General features: G+C 38.3%; 1 protein-coding gene across 2 annotated transcripts in view; it reads right to left on the bottom strand.

Annotated features, from left to right (window-relative positions):
- The window catches only part of LOC150095196 (uncharacterized protein ZK1073.1-like), a 347,623-nt gene that overhangs the window by 33,350 nt on the left and 299,310 nt on the right, over positions 1-14,963 (bottom strand). For both annotated transcript variants that reach the window (XM_090410330.1, XM_090410331.1), the window contains exon 11: positions 10,456-10,588. In XM_090410330.1, the coding sequence (XP_090266456.1) occupies positions 10,456-10,588 (133 nt within the window). The remainder of the gene's footprint in view (positions 1-10,455; positions 10,589-14,963) is intronic.

Raw genomic sequence — 14,963 nt, 5'->3', positions numbered from 1 at the left:
ACACCTCCAATGGTGTTGTATTGTAATTATTATTACGGGCAACTCCAGGGAGTCATTAGACTCATCGAGGGAGGCCCCAAATCATATTCATCACAACTATTCGACATTCATACAGTATCTATCATACCTCACCTTAAACTCATTCACTGTCACAGCATCCACCACAGACAGGCAGTCCATTCCACTCATTCACCATTCTAAAAGTAAAGAACCCAGCTCTAACACCTTTACTAACCACACTTGCCCAGTTTCCATGGATGTCCCCTGGTCCTCCCACAACCAGCCATGTTCTCAAAAATATCTAATGAATTAATTTTATAGAAACCCTTCAGTAATTTGAATGTCTCAATCATATCACCCCTCCTCCACCTATCAACCAATTTTTGCAACCCACAAATCCTCAACCTGTTCTCATAAGTTCATTCCACAGACCTACTATCATCTTGGTCACTCGCCTCTGAATCCTCTCCACCTCCTCCCCATCAAGAAGAAACCTAGGTGACCAAATCTGGGCACAGTAGTCGAGATGGGGTCTTATCAAGGCTCGATACAGAGGAACAATAACCTGCTTGTCAACGTATTCTTCAGCAACCAAGTGATTTGATGAGCTGATTTGGTCAATTTTGCAATGTGCCCCCTAAACTTCAACTCCTTATCCACCAACACTCCTAAATGTCGTGCCTTATCAATTTCCTGGAGTACACTTCCACCAATGTAGTAAACTGCTGCTAATCTTTTCACCCCAAAATGTATAACTTTACATTTTGCCACATTAAATTGACATCCATTCTCCTTAGCCCAGACCTCCAATCTATCCAAATCATTTTGGAAAATTTTGACATCATCTGCATTCACTATTGCCCTACCCAACTTAGAATCATCTACAAACAAATGAACTGTTCCTCTCAGATCTTTTCCTATATCATTAATGAACAAATTAAACAGCAGTGGTCCAAGAACAGATCCTTGTGGCACACCACTAGTCACAGGCCGTCTTGTGGACTCTACTCCTGAATACGCTACTCTCTGATATCTCTCCATCAACCATCCTCCTATCCATCTCACCAACCCTAAATCCATCCCCATATGCTGCAATTTCCTGATTAGAATTCCATGTGGTATCCTGTCAAAGGCCTTAGCAAGGTCCAGTAGAATCACTGTAAACCCATTACCTTTATCCAGTTCAGCCGTCACTGTGTTATAATACATGAACAAGTTACTGAGGCATGATCAACCCTTCACAAAACCATGCTGTGCCCGATACAGTATCCCATTTTCTTATATCCAATCTTGTATTTTCCTCTTGACTATTTTCTCCAAGACCTTGATAATGATTCCTGTTATGCTGATTGGCCGGTAATTTTGAACAGCAGCCTTGGAACCACCTTTATGCAGCGGAACTATTTTCCCCTCTTTCCATCCCCTTGGGACTGACTCAGACCCGAGGCTCAAATTAAACAAAATGGTCAAGGGCACTGACAATTCTTTAGCCGCTTCACGTACGACAGGAGCTGGTATACCATCCAATCCCACAGATGTATTGACATTGAGGTTCTGTAATAGACTAGTTTCCTCTATTTCATTCATCACAATTCCAGTATAAGCTGTTGGTTCTTCTATTCCTGCAATGTCACCACCTGGATGATATACTCTTGCAAAGTGCTCGCTCAGTAATTCCAGTATATCGACTGATTCGGTTACCTCCCTACCCTCAGCATTTTTTAAGATCATTCTGCCATGAACATTTTTCCTTTTACTTGCAACACATTGAAAAAACTGTTTGGGATTCTCTGTAGCCTGCATGGCCAGTTTTCTTTCGTAATCCGCTTTTGCTTTTCTTACCACCCTTGTTACCATCCTGGCCTGAGCTTTATACTGTTCCTGCACCTGCCGGTCACCTTTCTCCTTAAATTCCCTCCACAATTGTTTCTCTTTTTGCAGCTCAAGCTTAATAGTGTTATTCATCCATTTAACCCCTACTTGATTTATTATTCGGACTCTTGGTATACAGTCAACCATTGCCTCCTGCAAACACTTCTTAACCACCTCCCATGCACTATCAACATCCAGCCCTTGCTGTTTTACATGCCATGGCACTGAGCTAAGCACACACACACATCTAAGCTTGTCATACTTACCAGCCCGGTAATTCCACATGTACCCTGTCTTAATTGTAAATTCCACTCCTTTAGCCACCTCCCAAGTCATGACCTTATGGTCACCCTCACCAATTGGTGGCAACATAGTCATGTTCGTTACAGCCACATTCTCAGTTGCAATTACTAGGTCAAGCACTCTCTGCCCCCTGGTATTTTCCACTACATGCTGCTGCAGATAGTTGTCCCTTAATAACTGCATAAAATCCAATTTCTTCCTCCCATGTGCCCTCTCCTCTTTCCAGTCAATGTTACCATAATTGAAATCACCCATAATAATTACCCTCCTTCCACTCATTTCTTCTATTTGCCTATGCACACTATCCCCACCATCTATTCCATCACCTGGTCTATAGCAGTACCCAATTGTATATTTTGTTCTGCTAGATTCTATCGCACACCAAACAGCCTCAAATGTGCTCTTTTCTCTATCCTGCAGTTTAACTTCTATACTCCTTGGCTGCAACGCATCAGCTATCATCAATAATACTCCTCCCCCGTTTTTATTCACCCTGTCACTCCTGAATGCTATACCCGTTGCATTCAATCCCACTAGCTATATATCATCTTCTGTCAGCCATGTTTCACTAATACCAACAACCTGTGGCCTGGAAGTGCCAGCCAAGGCCAAAAACTTTTCCTTCTTGTTCCTAACTCCTGGCATTAGTGTACATGAATTGCAGAAGCCCATTAGTCCCATCCCTACTTTGATGCCTTATAGTAACTATCCCATTCTGATTTGTTGTCCTTCGTACTCGCTCGGGCATATTATACTCATTCATACACTCAACTACCTCCCTAAAGTCTGCATATCTATTCCCCCCCCCCTTAATAAATCTAGTTTCCCTGAGTCTGTACATCCACTTCCACATCATTCATCAACACTTTTTCAAGCCTCCATACACCAACTCCATTCAAATGTAACCCATCCATCTTATATAAATCCTTTCGCCCATCGAACTCACTCCACACATCCCCAAATTCCACACCACTCTCCATGCATAATCCATGCATAAAGTCATTGGCAATTATGGCCCTCCTTCTAAACACTTCAATGTCATACCACGGTAAAATACTCACCATCCTAACTCTCTCACTCTTCTCTTTTGCTACCTCAAGTAATTCCCTCACATCCTCTATCATTTCCATTTTGTCCTCTTTCCAATCATTTGTTCCTGCCACGATTATCATCTCTTTCACCCTCTGTTTTTGCACTCGAATAGATTTGCTGACGTCCTTTATGTTCGCATCTGGCTGGTACGATTTCGTTGAACTCTCAACTATCACACCTCTTAATAGCGAATTGCCATACAGCACTTGCTCCTTCATTTTATTGACGTTTACGAATGTTCTATTATTTGTCTTCACAGACTTTCGCCGTTTACCACAACTAGTTTTTTCACAGTGCCTTTTCTTGTCTCTAAATCCTCCATTTTGTTCCCATGGATGTTGCTCAGCATAGTGACATTTTTCTTGTCTTCCCATTTCAAGGCAATGATCTTCCCATGCTGAACGACATGGGAAGATCAGTGAATTTCTCCTTTTCTCCTTTCTTTCTCCTTTCTTCAACCTTTCTTCAATTTGAGTTCTTCAGGTATTTCTTCCTGGGTCATCTTAGCAGTCCCATAAATATGAGTTTTCTTGGTAATTACACCACATGTACTTCTCACTTTTGTTTCTAGCAAAGTACACAAATTTCTTTTCTCACAGTGAAAAATTGCCTTCTATGTGAAAGCAAGAAAACAATCATAAACAGGCCTAGCCAGTTATAACAATTACAAAATGAAAAAGGTTATGGAAACATGCTCAGAGTGTTAGTAATACTAAAGAAATGACACTAGCAAATGCACACAGTGCGTTTGAAACAGTCAAAGGGTAAAGAGGGGAAGAGTATAAGTGAAATTACAGGGCTGATAAGTATGATAATCTCAGGAGATTGCTTGGAGCAATGGAAGAAAAACTGCAAGGGTTGAATGTTAACAGCATATGGGAGGAGGAGGTAAAAGAGTGTTATTGAGAGAAGTAATAGCACAAGACTGCAAACCCAGAGTCAGGAGAATAAATCAAGTGGGAGTTAAATTGTTACGATTGTTATTTAGTAACCTCCATGGAGTCAACAGACTCTTCGTGGGAGAATCACTCAACCAGTAACATGTCTATCATAATGAACTTTTGAAGTTATTTACATTACCTGCACTCACAACACACTTAGGCAATGCATTCCACTCACTAACAGCTCTCCATGAAAAAAATCAACTGCTCACACTCTCCTTCACCACATCTTTACACAACTTCCAGGGATGACCACTCGTTCTTCCCATTTTAACATCAACTCTTTTTATAATTTCTTCTGTATTAATCTGATGGAATCCCTTAACTAACTCGAGGGTCTATCATATCTCCTCGTTTCCTCCTATCCACCAACCTCTGTAATCAACATTCCCTCAAGCATCCTTTATATAACCAACACTCCTCATCCTGATATCACTTTGTTCATTTGTCTTTGGATGCTCCCTAGTGTTTCCACATCAAACCAGGTGACCACATCTCAGCATAATAGTCCATATTATGGACAATTATGCTGAGATGGCCCACTAGCGCCCTCTCCCGGGCGCTAGTGGGCCAAGCGCTGCGGACGCAATTTGAAGAGCTCCTCATTCAGATAAGTTTTACTAGGAATAATTAAGTATATATGCATAATTGTTTAAGTAACAGTGGCTGTAAACGTTGCACACTACCGATATTATTAGTGTGGGGTTTTTTTCCTTGCCTAAACTAAATTATGAAATCATTATTATTAGACCTAGTAACCTGCAGAGAAAAAAAAAAATAGCAGCGCCATTGTCATTCCATGATTTTAATTTAGATTTCAGTCGTTTCGTTAAGTGTGAGGTCTGTTATATGTATTCCTTCGAATACATAAATGATTTGTGGATGTTTAGTGCAGATGGAAGAAGGGTTTGTCTGTGAAGTGTGACCTGAATGAGGAACTGATGAATGTGAATATGAAATTGATGACAGAAAGTGCTAGTACCGATTGTGTCGCAAGTGCATGTTTGAAAGAGAAGGATGGTGAGAAAGACAGGCGAAAAAATGTTAAAAAAATCAGGAAAAAAGAAAGAGCGATTTGACAACCGTAACGGATGTTAAAAGGGATAAAAGTGAGGCAGAAAGAAACGAAATTGAGAGAACGAATGAAAGTAGAAATGGCGTGATACAGAAATCGCAAGTAAAAAAAATCGAAAGAATAAATGATAGCGAAAAAAGAATGAATGATGGCGAAAGTTGGACGCATGTTGGAACGAAAGTACTGAACCAAACAAAGATGAATGACAGTAAAAGTGAGAAGAATGATAGCAAAAGTTGGATGCATGTTAGTTCGAAAGTACGGAAACAAAGAAAGATAAATGAGAGTGAAAGTGAGAAGAATGATAGTGAAAGTTGGACATATGTTGGACCGAAAGTATGGAAACAAAGAAGGATGAATGAGAGGGAAAGTGAGAAGAGGGGGTCAAGAGTTAGAAAGATTTAATGATAGAGAGAATGTGTCACAAGGTTCGGAAGGTGAATTGGATTGGATGAAGCAAGAAATGAAATGGATGCGGAATGAAATTAAGAGAATTCAGGTCAAAACTATTACAATAAATCATGATGGCATGAAAGAGTTAACGAAATATGAGCGAGTGGCGTTGTATGGCGACTCCATTATTAAAGGTGTACTAGAGGATAAAATGCACAAGGTATGTTTTCCAGGTGGTAAAATGAGTAGAGTGATTGAGGCATTGAATATGAGGTGGGAGCGAGCAAAAGAGTTAATTGTATTAATTGGTACAAATGATTTGAAAGAGAACAAAGAGCATGTCAAAATGAATGTCAGGAGACTGCTTGGAAAGATAAAAGAGAATAGTGTGACAGGAAGGGTAGTCAGTGTGTTGCCTAGGTATGATTGTGGTGAAATGAGGTGGAGAGCAAGGATTATGAATGATATTCTGGCTAAATTGTGTGAGGAGATGGGAGTACAGTTTGTTAATGTGTGGAATGAGTTTGAAGGACAAAGTGAGCTGTATGGGAGCGATGGACTGCATTTGAGTGGTTATGGTGTGAGTCGCTTGGAGAGACTGCTGCTGGAAAGTAGAGAAGTGAATAGAGAGAATGAATCAGATCGAGAGGGGAACGATGTGGAAGAGCAGGAGAGTAAAACAAGAGAGATCGAAGAAGTGGAAATGAATGGGGAAGTGAGAGGTATGAGTATAGAAAATGAGAGAATGGGTGTGCAAGAGGAGCAGGGGAAAGGGGAGGCTCAGGGTGGACAGGGGTACACAGCGTGAGAAAGGTGGATGCTCCAAGAGGAGGTGAGAGCATGTGTAGGCAAGAAAGTAATGGGATGACCAGGGATCAAGAGGAAACAGATGACATTGCAAAGGGTTCTAAAATGAAGAAGCAGAAAGGGAAATGGTCCCAGTCCAGCATGGAGAGATCACATTGAGTGAGTGGTATCAGTGGAACTAGCTGTAGATCCAGAAATGAGTTGTTGTGTTTGTATACCAATGCCAGAAGTATAAAAAACAAGGCAGATGACATGGTTGCACTAATTGCGTCTGTGCACCCAGAGATTGTCGGAATAAGTGAGACATGGTTAGATGAGGACGACATCCTGACAGGAATAGAGATGGAAAGGTATGATGTGTTTCGTGAGGATAGAAGGGGTAAAAATGGAGGGGGAGTGCTATTGCTCTATGTCCATACAAGGTAGAGATGCAAGAGGGAAATAGGGCCAGTGGTTTTGAGGCAGTATGGTGTGAGATAGAGGTGAATAGAATCAAATACTTGGTGGGATGTTGTTATAGACCTGGTAATGTGGATGGTGGTGATAGTAAAATGTATAGTCAAATAAGCCAAGCAAATAAGAAAAGGGTGATCATTAATGGTGATTTTAATTATGGCAATATAGGCTGGAATGATAAGATAGCAACTGGAAGTAAAGAAAATGAGTTTTTTGAGTTTTTGAGGGATAACTATCTCAGACAGTATGTAACAGAGGGCACAAGAGGATTAAGGGTCTTGGATTTGGTCATCTCATCAGAGGATGTAATTACAAATGAGGTGTCAAATCATCCACCAATTGGTGAAAGTGACCATGAGGTGATTACCTGGATGGTTGCCAGCAGTGCAAGGACCCCTGTGAAAAAAGGATATATGTGGAACTACATGGGGGGGGGGGTGATTATGAAGAGCTCAGGAGATAGCTTGCAGGTGTAGCATGGAATGAGGAGTTAGCTGGAAAAGAGATCAATGCAGCTTAGGGGATTTTCAAAAACTATTTAGTAGATGCAATGTCTAAATGTATACCATGGATGAGAAGGTTAAATAAGGTAGGTGTGAGATGGATAAATAAAGAGATTAAGCATGCAATACAGAGAAAAAGGGCATTGTGGAGGAAGCATAAGAGAAGTGGAAGTAACCAATTTCATAAGGTCTACAAAGACCAGGCAAGGAGGGTGACTTGGTTGGTGAGAGTAGCTAAAGAGAGATATGAACAGCAGTTAGCTAATGAAGCCAAAAAGAATCCTAGGGAGTTCTTTCGATATGTAGCCAGCAAAAGAAAGAATGATTATGGAAGGATGACATTGATTGGAGGAAATGCTATAAAGACAGCTGTCGCAGAATGTGTGGTGGAGATACTTAATGAGCAGTTCATAAAGATCTTTCAATCTTGTGAATGTGACTTCATGGAGAGATTAAGAGCAATTGATGATGGGGAGGAGAGACTGACTGTAAGTGAGCAAGAGGTGTTTGGGGAGAGTAAACTAGATGTAAATAAGGCTGTGGGACTTGATAATATATCACTGCGTATTCTGAAGGAATGTGCCAGAGAGTTGACACCTCCCTTGACATATTTTTTTAATACGAGTCTTGCACTTGGTCAAGTTCCTAAACAGTGGAAGGAGGGCAAGATTGTGTCACTTCATAAAGGAGGTGATCGAACTCAAGCATCAAACTATAGGCCTATCTGTGTGTCAGGTGTTGTGGTTAAGTTGTTGGAGAAGCTTGTGAGAACTACGATCCAAAGTTGGGTTGACAACAATGGTATAATCTTTGATGGACAGCATGGATTTGCTAAAGGGAGGTCATGTTTTAATAATATACTTATTACAATAAAGTGACTGCTTCCTTGGACAGAGGAGAAGGATACACAGTAATATACATGGGGAAAGAACATGGGGATGTGCTTGAGACACGGGAAATAAGTTTGGAAACCCGGGTTACTATTAATAATATATATATAAATATATATATATATATATTATTTTGTTGTGGGAAGGGGGGGGAAGAAGGGGAAGGGTATCCTTATGTGGAAACTGGGGCAAGGGTTTACGTGGTGTGGACCGTTTCGGTCATCGTCTGACCATCGTCGGAACTTTGTGGGAATGACTGTAGGGCTATGTCAAGGCTTCAAGATGTGTCTGCCAAATTTGGGCATTTCTTGTCGCTAAATGTCTGGAGGCGTGGCTTAATTTGTAAGTTTTGGAACGTCCAACATTTGGAAATTAGGTAGGGCGGTGGACGTTGATAGAATTTCCATCGCATTTTATGGCAATAGTTTCGGATATTCTAAGCATCGTTTCGTTTTCTTGTTTGTCAATGATTATGGCTTTGTCAATTTGGAGGATGTGTTTTTGTTCAAGGGCGTGAGCTGCAATTTCTGTCTTCCCTGTATTCTGTGGTTTATTTTTCTTTTTGATGTTGTTTTTTCGTGTTCAGATATTCTGGAATGGGAATATTGCAAACCCTGAAGTGCTCTTGTAGTCTAGTCCATAACGACCTAATTGTAGAGCACCTACACGGGCTCTACAAAGCTTTTGATAGAGTATCTCATGATAAGTTGACAGTCAAACTAGAGCAGATGGGGTTGGATATTAGATTAGTGCATTGGATTGGAGACTGGCTATCTGATAGGTATCAACAAGTTGTGTATGGGGGTGCGATATCCAGGAAAAGGAAAGTCACTAGTGGAGTGCCTCAGGGGTCTGTTTTAGGTCTATTACTGTTTAACTTGTATATTAATGATATTGGTGAAGATTTGGATGGAGATATTCAGTTGTTTGCAGATGATGCAAAGTTGGGACAAACCATGAAGAGTAGTGAAGATGTTGTAGCCTCACAAGAAGACTTGAATAAATTGAGTGATTGGGCATGGAAATGGGGATGTGAGTTCGATGTTGCAAAATGTAAGGTTTTAAAATTTGGACAACAAAGATGGGATGCAGAATTTATGCTTGGTGAGGATTTATTATTGGAGGTGGAGGAAATAAGAGATCAGGGGTGTGATAGTGGATAAGGATCTAAAATCTAGGAGACACATAGCCAAAATTGTGAAGACAACACAAAGGCTTCTGGGAATGATGCAGAGGACACTGACGTGTAGAAGTAGGGAGATTCTTGTTCCGTTGTATAAGGCTTTGATTAGGCCACACATGGACTATTGTGCCCAGATTTGGTCACCTGGTTTTCAGAAGGATGAAGAGATGTTGGAAAGGGTCCAAAGTTGACTGACTAAGGTAGGTTCTGACTTCTGGAATGTAGAGTATGAGGAAAGATTGAGAAGATATAATTTGCAGAGTCTGGTGGACAGGAGGAAGAGGGGAGATATGATAGAGACCTACAAGTTGGTAAGGGGTTGTTACAGGATCAATGCTGCAGAAGTTCTACAGAAAATAGTGGGAGATCAAGGGAGAACCAGGGTGTGAGTAGGGGAGTGAGAGGCAGGTTTTTTTTGTGCAGAGTTGTGACTGATTGGAATGCCTTGCCTGAGAAGGTGGTGTCTGCAAAGAGTTTGAATGTGTTTAAAACACGGTAGTAAATTAAATTTAATTATTTAATTTAATTTATTAAGAAATTTAGAGTCCCTGAAAGATTACATCAGATAGTATACAACAGATGGAATATAAGTGTTAAAAATTATTAATTTAGTGATGAATGACAAATTTGAAGATATGATCATTAACAGGAATGTGAAGTGATCATTGAAGTCAATATAACCTTTGGATATTATAAAAATAATATGGATGCAAAGCATATATTTTTGTTATATTTTATCTGTGTTGCCATTTGGGTGGTTAAATTGAATTAATTTAAGAAAACATGTAGGCACAGTAAGAGGTAGGGTGATCCTCTTCCACAAGGTTTCATTGTACCCTTAACCACCTAAATTTCATGATCTAATGTCAGCTTTGGTATCACTCTTTACAAAACTGTTTTCTAAGAACTAATAAAAGGCTGAAGGTAAGAGAGTACTTACTGCTTCATTGATAACATCTCCAACATCATCAATCTGAAGAAGTGTTGTCTTTTTTGGATCCATGTGTGTCCACATTGTATGCACTGTATGCAGGTGAGAGGCTTTGGCTCCAGTTACTAAAAGTGTGTCAACTCTATGAAAATATTTTTACAAAATAAACACTTAATGATTAAAAACAAATTATAAATGCATCACAGATTTGATTATTAACAGAACAGAAATTTTAGTAAGTAAAAAAAATAATAAAGAAATAAATTTACATCGAGAATTTTCCTCTGTGTTAAATAATAATGGCACAAGATAAATGCAACATTTATCTTGCAGCTTAATGGATTACAAAAAAAATTATATTTTAAATAATTAAAATAATTTTTCATGACTATACTGTGTCTTTATTGTCAAGGATTATCTGCAAATAGGAAATTGCATGCTTGTGTGACAAGATTTCTAAAATTAGTGATTTTTAGAACCTAATCCTCTCTCTCTCTCTCTGAAAGAATTAGGCTTTAGATGATCTTGACAAGTAGACCAAAAGTCTTACAAACCTACAAATTAAAATTAAATTAAAAAAAAAAAATGTCAAGATTGTTGAGAGATCACACATTCTTAAAATTATAGTTTCCTAAATATTTCTAAACCTGAGATAATCATTTATTATTATTATTATATTGGTAACTTCCACGGAGTCAGACTCCTTATGGAAGGCTCACTCAACCAGCAACATGTGTATCATAACAAGCTTTGAAATTTATTTACACTGCCTGCATTTGCAATGCACCCCAGCAATGCATTCCACTGCTAACAACTCTCTACATAAATAATCTACTCCTCACACCCTTCACCACCACATCTGTATACAACTTCCAGGGATGGCCTCTCATTCTTCCCATCTTACCATCCACTCTTTTTATAACTTTTTAAATAACGAAACCTGTGGTTATTTAAAAATTTACAATTATTAAATATTTAATTGTAAATATTTAATAATTACAATTATTTAATTGTAAATATTAATTGAAATATTTACAATTAAATAATTTTCACTGTGGTTAATACGTGTGCTTCTTTTAATTATGATCACACCACAGGTTTCATTATTTAAAAAAAGTTTTATTCCTTCACGGGGAAATGACAGCGCAGAAGATAAACTTACTAGGAAAAGTGCAATTAAAACAGGGTAAGCTACGAGCTAGAATATCTTTTTTAAAAGAGTGCAGACGCGATAATCTTATTCCAACATTTGCAAAACTGAAGGAAGCCATCAAATCTCCAGGTGCCCATAAAATCTATCAAAAAGCAAGTCATTCCTTACTACTCAATCAGTTACGAGTGTCTAAGCATGAATTAGCAACAAACAATTTAAATATTACAGAACTAGAAACAGACTTGTCAAATACGTTAAATCAAGAATTGCTACAGTTAATTATAACTGTCTCAAAGAATTCGGGGAAAAAAAGCTTTTGATAAAAGCAATAGTGCTCTACATATTAAATATCTTAATCTATTAAATCGATCAAAAAAGATCACTAACAAATTACCAATGGAAAAATGGGTAGTCGATTTATCTAACCGTCCACTAACAAAAGATGAATTAAATGTTCTAGCAAGAGGCCATAAATTTGCGATTTCACCAAAGTGTTTCCCATATTTAGACTTCATACATAATATAGAAAGAAACGTCAAACATCTCTCCAGTATTGAAGCCAACAGACTTCGATTTGAAGTAGCTAAAGTGATCTACAATGTCAAACCTTCAGAATTAAATATCCCACCATCAGAATTGAAAGCTATCATTTCCTTAAAACGTAACAAAAATATAATCATTACTAGAGCTGATAAAGGAAATACCACTGTGATTCTTGATACCAATTCATATTTTTAAATAAACCGAAAAATGAATTTACTTCTTCGAGATCGTAATACTTACGCCAAATTGGATTATGATCCTACGAAATGTCAACTCATAAAATTAAATAAGCTACTTAATGAAACTTCCTTAGATGAAGAAGCCATACCATGCAAGACCTCCTAGAATTTATGGCTTACCTAAGCTACACAAAACTGATGTTCCACTTAGACCCGTCGTAGACAGTATCAGCTGTCCAACGTACAAGTTATCAAGATTCTTATCTAACCTTCTCCGCCCTCACATAGGCCACTCAGTCTCTTCAATCAAAAATTCTACTGAGTTTCACACAAAAATTAAAGACATTCAACTATCAAAAACTGACTTGTTAATCAGCTTTGACATTGTCTCCCTCTTCACAAACATTCCCCATAAAGAAACAATAGAGTTACTAACTCAAAAATTTCCATCTGATATAGTTGAATTGTTCAAGTTTGTTATTGCATCAGGTTACTTCACCTGGAAAGGTCAAATTTAGCAAGAAGGAACAGCAATGGGATCTCCTTTATCACCAAACCTAGCAAACTTGTTTCTAGAACACCTTGAGGAAAAAATATTCACTTTTGAACCCCAAACCAAAAATTTGGTTACGATATGTCGACGACGTATTTGCAGTCTGGGATCATCCCAAACATGAATTACAACTGTTTCTAGATAAAATTAACCTTCTTCATCATCATATCAACTTTACATTAGAAAAAGAATCTCCACAGGGTATCTCCTTTTTTGGATTTACACATCCAAAGAAAAGAAGACGGTTCCATCGCCACATCTGTCTTTCGCAAGCATACATTCTCAGGTCGCTACATTCACAATTCTTCTGCTCATCATCCATCTCAGAAATCTGGCATTATTAAATCACTAGTTTCCAGAGCACATAAATTCTGCTCCTCTGAAGAATCTTTAAACTAGGAATTAGAAGTAATCAAAAATACAGCCATCCTAAATGGATATAATCCTAAAACAACTCAAAAAATCATCAGTCACTTCTCCACACCTCAAACCAGACAGGAAGAAGTCCATAGGATTCCCATACCTTATGTTAAAGGCATCTCAGAACGTCTTTCTAAAATTATGAAGAAATACAATTTTGCCACTACTTACAAACCTATCAACCAAATTTACAACTTGTTACCTTCTCCTGAGGACAAACTCTCACCTTTGATGTTGCCTGGCATTTATGAGATTCCATGCTCATGCAAATTATCTTACTTTGGGCAGACAGGTAGGTCTGTTCAGAAACGCATCTCGGAACATCAAGACCACATTCGTCTTTTTAAACCGCAGAAATCTGGCCTCTCTCAACACGGAATTGAAAATCCAAACCATAGGATCCATTGAGAAAAGTCTAAACTTTTACATAGATCTTTATATAAACATGAACATTTATACAAAGAAAGTTCTGAAGCCCTACTACACAGACCAAACTTAAACCGTAACAACATTCTTACTATTTCTGAAGTATGGGAAATTGTCATAAAAAAAAAAAATTATTTAACACAATTTTGTTTTTTTTTACTTCTGTAGCACGTTATGCACGTTTAATGAGATTCTATTGTAATCATGCGCCCTAACTGTATGTTATTCCTATTATTGTTTAAAACTACTGTACTGATGATGTCCTAAGATACTTAGGATGAAATATTTACAATTAAATAATTTTCACTGTGGTTAATACGTGTGTTTCTTTTAATTACTCTTTTTATAATTTCTTCTGTATTAATCTAACAGAATCCTGAACTAACTTGAAGGTCTCTATCATATCTCCTCTTTTCCTTCTATTCACCAACTTCTGTAATCTACATTCCCTCAGACTCTCCTCATAACACTCCAGAGTCCTGAATATCACTTTGGTCATTCGTCTTTGCACCACCTCCAGTGTTTCCACATCACAATGAAAACTAGATGACCAAATCTGTGCACAATAGTCCATATGTGGTCTGACCAATGCCTTATATAGAGGCACACCATCAACACCACTTCCTTATCCCTATGTGTCAATGTAGTTTTTATCAAAGCAGTAATATGATGTGCAGTCTCTGCAATATTTGTGATGTGTCCTCGGAAATTATGTCTACTTTCTACCATCATCCCAAGATCCTGAATCTTATCTACTTTCTGAAGCAGAACTCCACCCATGTAACACCTTGCATTTATTAATATTAAAAGTGCAAGCCCACTCATTTGTCCATGCTAAGAGTCTATTCAAATCTTCCTATAGAGAATTAACATCAGCACTATACCTGATAATTCTACATAACTTTGCATCATTGGCAAACATCTGTAGATCCAGTCAATCCACATGAAATATCTTTAACAAATAAGTTACAGTAGGGGCCCAAGAACAGAACTCTGAGGCATGGCAATCGTCACCTTCCTTTTCTGAGACACTGAACCATCATATACAACTTGCTGGTATTTTTCAGAAAACCAATCTTCAATCTATCTAACCAATCTGCTGTTTATTCCCATCTTCTGCAGCTTATGCACCAATCTGTCATGTGGTAATCTATCAGATGTCTTCGCAAAGTCCAAAAAATTCACTGTATATGAATCTCCCTTATTCAACACATTCATCATTATCATAAAATGTAAGCAGATT

This window comes from Typopeltis vanoorti, chromosome 20, assembly GCF_054136105.1.
Source record: "Typopeltis vanoorti isolate ZY-2024b chromosome 20, IOZ_Tvanoo_1.0, whole genome shotgun sequence".
NCBI classification, from domain to species: domain Eukaryota; kingdom Metazoa; phylum Arthropoda; class Arachnida; order Uropygi; family Thelyphonidae; genus Typopeltis; species Typopeltis vanoorti.
Note: the sequence above shows the minus strand (reverse complement) of the source record. Positions and strands in the feature narration are given on the sequence as shown.